The sequence below is a fragment of the Panthera leo genome, chromosome F2 (genome assembly GCF_018350215.1).
Source record: "Panthera leo isolate Ple1 chromosome F2, P.leo_Ple1_pat1.1, whole genome shotgun sequence".
In the NCBI taxonomy this organism is placed as follows: Eukaryota; Metazoa; Chordata; class Mammalia; order Carnivora; family Felidae; genus Panthera; species Panthera leo.
In genome coordinates, this window is record NC_056695.1 from 82,176,742 (window position 1) to 82,179,369 (window position 2,628).

The following is a 2,628-nucleotide window of genomic DNA, read 5'->3' on the forward strand; positions in this document are numbered from 1 at the left end:
GTTCTCTATGCTCTGCAGCTTTTCTCCAAGTTGGAAATCACGTTCAAATTAAAAATTACCCCCAAACCTCCAATAGGTTCAACATAAACCCCCTGTGGTCCCGGTGGCGCTGGAGACACCCCTCCCCCTCGCAGGCGGGCCCTCCTAACCACAGCGCACCCCACGCTGGCCCTCCTGGCTGGTGCGACTCCTTTCCTGCTCTTACACCTTTTGTCCGCGCCGGCGACCTCCGTCTCCGTCAGCCCTGGTGGGAGGATACTGGTGCGGCCGACTTCTCTGTCCTTGCGGAGCAGCTGCGGTCAGCTGCGGACTAGAGGGATGCCGAATCCCCGCTGACATACAGGGCGAGGGGCGCATCAGGCTACTCTGAGGCTTGGAAGCCGGAACGAGCGGCCCCTGTGCCGCCGGAAACGCTGCAGCGGGAAAGCAGGCCGTGCCAGAGCCCGGTGAGCGGGTCACACCTTTATTAACATTGCATTCACCAAACACCCGAGCACCGCGCGCCCTCGCCTCCGCACGCCCTCCACCGCCCCCAGCAGATTCCGGCTCCCCTTGGGGCGGCTTCCCCTGCAGCGTCAGTGTCCACGGTCTCCTGCGTCTGGGGGACGGGAAGAGCCTGGCCCCGGGACAGACTTGGCAGAGGGGGCGGTATTCTCTGAGGCCCCGTATGAGGCCCGCGAAGAGACCCGGGAGCCTGGGCGCGACGGGACCAAGGATGGGACCCGGGACCCCGGGCGGGCTGGGGTCGAGGACGCGACCCGAGAGCCGGGGTGGGACGGGGTCGAGGACAGGAAGTGGGAGCCCGCGCGCAACGGGGCCTGGAATGAAGCCCCTGAACCCTCCTTCGAAGGGGCCTGTGATGGGGCCCTGGAGCCCACCCGCGGGAGCCATGTCGGGGTCTGGGAGGCCCCGCGCGATGGGGCTGTGGAGGCGGCCAAGGACCCCTGATGCGAGGCGGGCCGCGCTGGTGGCGGTGGCGGTGGCGGTGGCGGCGGCGGCGGCGGCGGCCGCCAGAGCGGCGGGCCCCCTGGGCCCCGGCGCAGCCAGCCATGCACACGCGCCAGGTCCCAAGTGTCCTCGTGCTCGCGCCGCAGCTGTTCACGCTGCTCCAGCAGCTGGCGCCGCGTGTCATGCAGCAGCTGGGCCCAGCCAAGCAGCCGCAGCAGCTCCTGCCGCAGGCGCGCGTTGTCAGCCTTAATGGCCTGCGTGTGCGCGACGAGCGCGCGCGCCGCCTCTCGCTCCGCGCGCCGCCCCAAGGACTGCACGCGCTGACGCGCCTCGCGCTCGAAGGCCGCCTTGTCCTCCAGGAAGCGCCCTTTCACACGGTGAAGCAGCTGCGTGTGATCCACGCGCATGTGCAGCAGCTCGCGCTCCAGCGCCCGGATCCGGGCCAACTGCTCCAGCTGCAGCTCCTGCGGCGGGGGCGCGGGTCAGCGCCCGGGCGCCGCGCGCCCCCACCCCTCCCGTCGGGCACGTCCGCGGGCGCGCGCGCACTGGCCTTGTAGGGCTGCAGCTCCTGCACCTGCCGCGCCATCCGCGCCGCGCGCGCCTCCATCTCCAGCAGCTGCGCGCGCACTCCGTTCTCGCGCCCGCGGTAGAGCGACTCCAGCTCGGCCCGCTGCCCGTGGATCCGGGTCAGGTCCACGCGGTTCTGCTCTTCCACCCGGACGACGGCGTGGGCGCAGCGCTGCGCGCGCGCGCTCATGTAGCTGGCGTAGAGCCGGTTCTCCTCGCGCAAGCGCGGCGCCTCGCGGTCCAGGAAGGCGTTCTCCTGCAGCACCTGGTCCACGCGCGCCTCGCAGGCGTCCAGCTGCTCCGAGAGCAGCGTGTACTCGCGCTGCAGGTACTGCCCGCGCTCCGACAGCGGCGGCTCGGCCCCGTCTCCCGCCGCGCCCGGCCGGCGCCCCGCGCTGGTCCCGAGCTGCTTCTTGGGAGCCATGGGCTGGGGCCTGCGGCACGGGCACGCGTGAGAGCCCTGCCCCCAGGCCGCTGCTCCAGCTTAGCCCTTCCCTCCCACCCCCTCCCCGCCCGCCCGAAAATTCTAGCGGGGAGGGACGCGTCTCAGGGACATGAGATCGGGGGAGGCAGAGTCAGGGGCATGGGGGTCCGGACATCGTCTCCAACCTTTACTCTTGGGCCTTTTCCGGGCCGTGGACGTCGGTCCGTCGGGGTGTGCCCACCTTAAGTAACTCTGGCGTTCATCCTGCACGGTCTCCGTGGAGACAGAACTTAGTCGCCCTCCCCCACTCCCACCCCGTCGCTTGGGCAACGGCCCGGCTTCCCCTTCCGGCTTCTCCCCACCCCCACCGCCCGCCACTCCCTCGTCCCAAGTGCGTGACAAGCCCGTGTGCGCGCCCTGCAGAGGTCCGATCTCAGATGGGCAGGATTTTGGCTTCCGGAGGAGGACGCAGGACTTGCTTCCGAATCCGACCTAGCAGCAGCCCAAGTAGTCCCCACTGTTCGCGTGCCGGGAGATTTGGGCCCTTCGCTCAGGGGACCCTCACCGCCGGCGCCCCCATATGGGGAAATGGCGCCACGAGTTTCCGACCTCCAGCCGTGGGCAAGCCCCCCACCCCCCACCCCGTGTGAAACTTCCATATCTTGTCGGGACAGAGCTTCCCCACAGCT

At 69.9% G+C, this 2,628-nt stretch overlaps 1 protein-coding gene across 1 annotated transcript; it reads right to left on the reverse strand.

Annotated features, from left to right (window-relative positions):
- Positions 1-447: 447 nt before the first annotated feature.
- Positions 448-2,238, reverse strand: CCDC166 (coiled-coil domain containing 166). Its single transcript, XM_042924021.1, has 3 exons — positions 2,125-2,238; positions 1,499-1,949; positions 448-1,412 (listed from the first exon to the last, which is right to left on the reverse strand). Exons 2-3 carry the CDS (start codon positions 1,937-1,939, stop codon positions 576-578), a joined length of 1,278 nt encoding a protein of 425 aa, XP_042779955.1. The 5' UTR covers positions 1,940-1,949; positions 2,125-2,238; the 3' UTR covers positions 448-575.
- Positions 2,239-2,628: the final 390 nt, after the last annotated feature.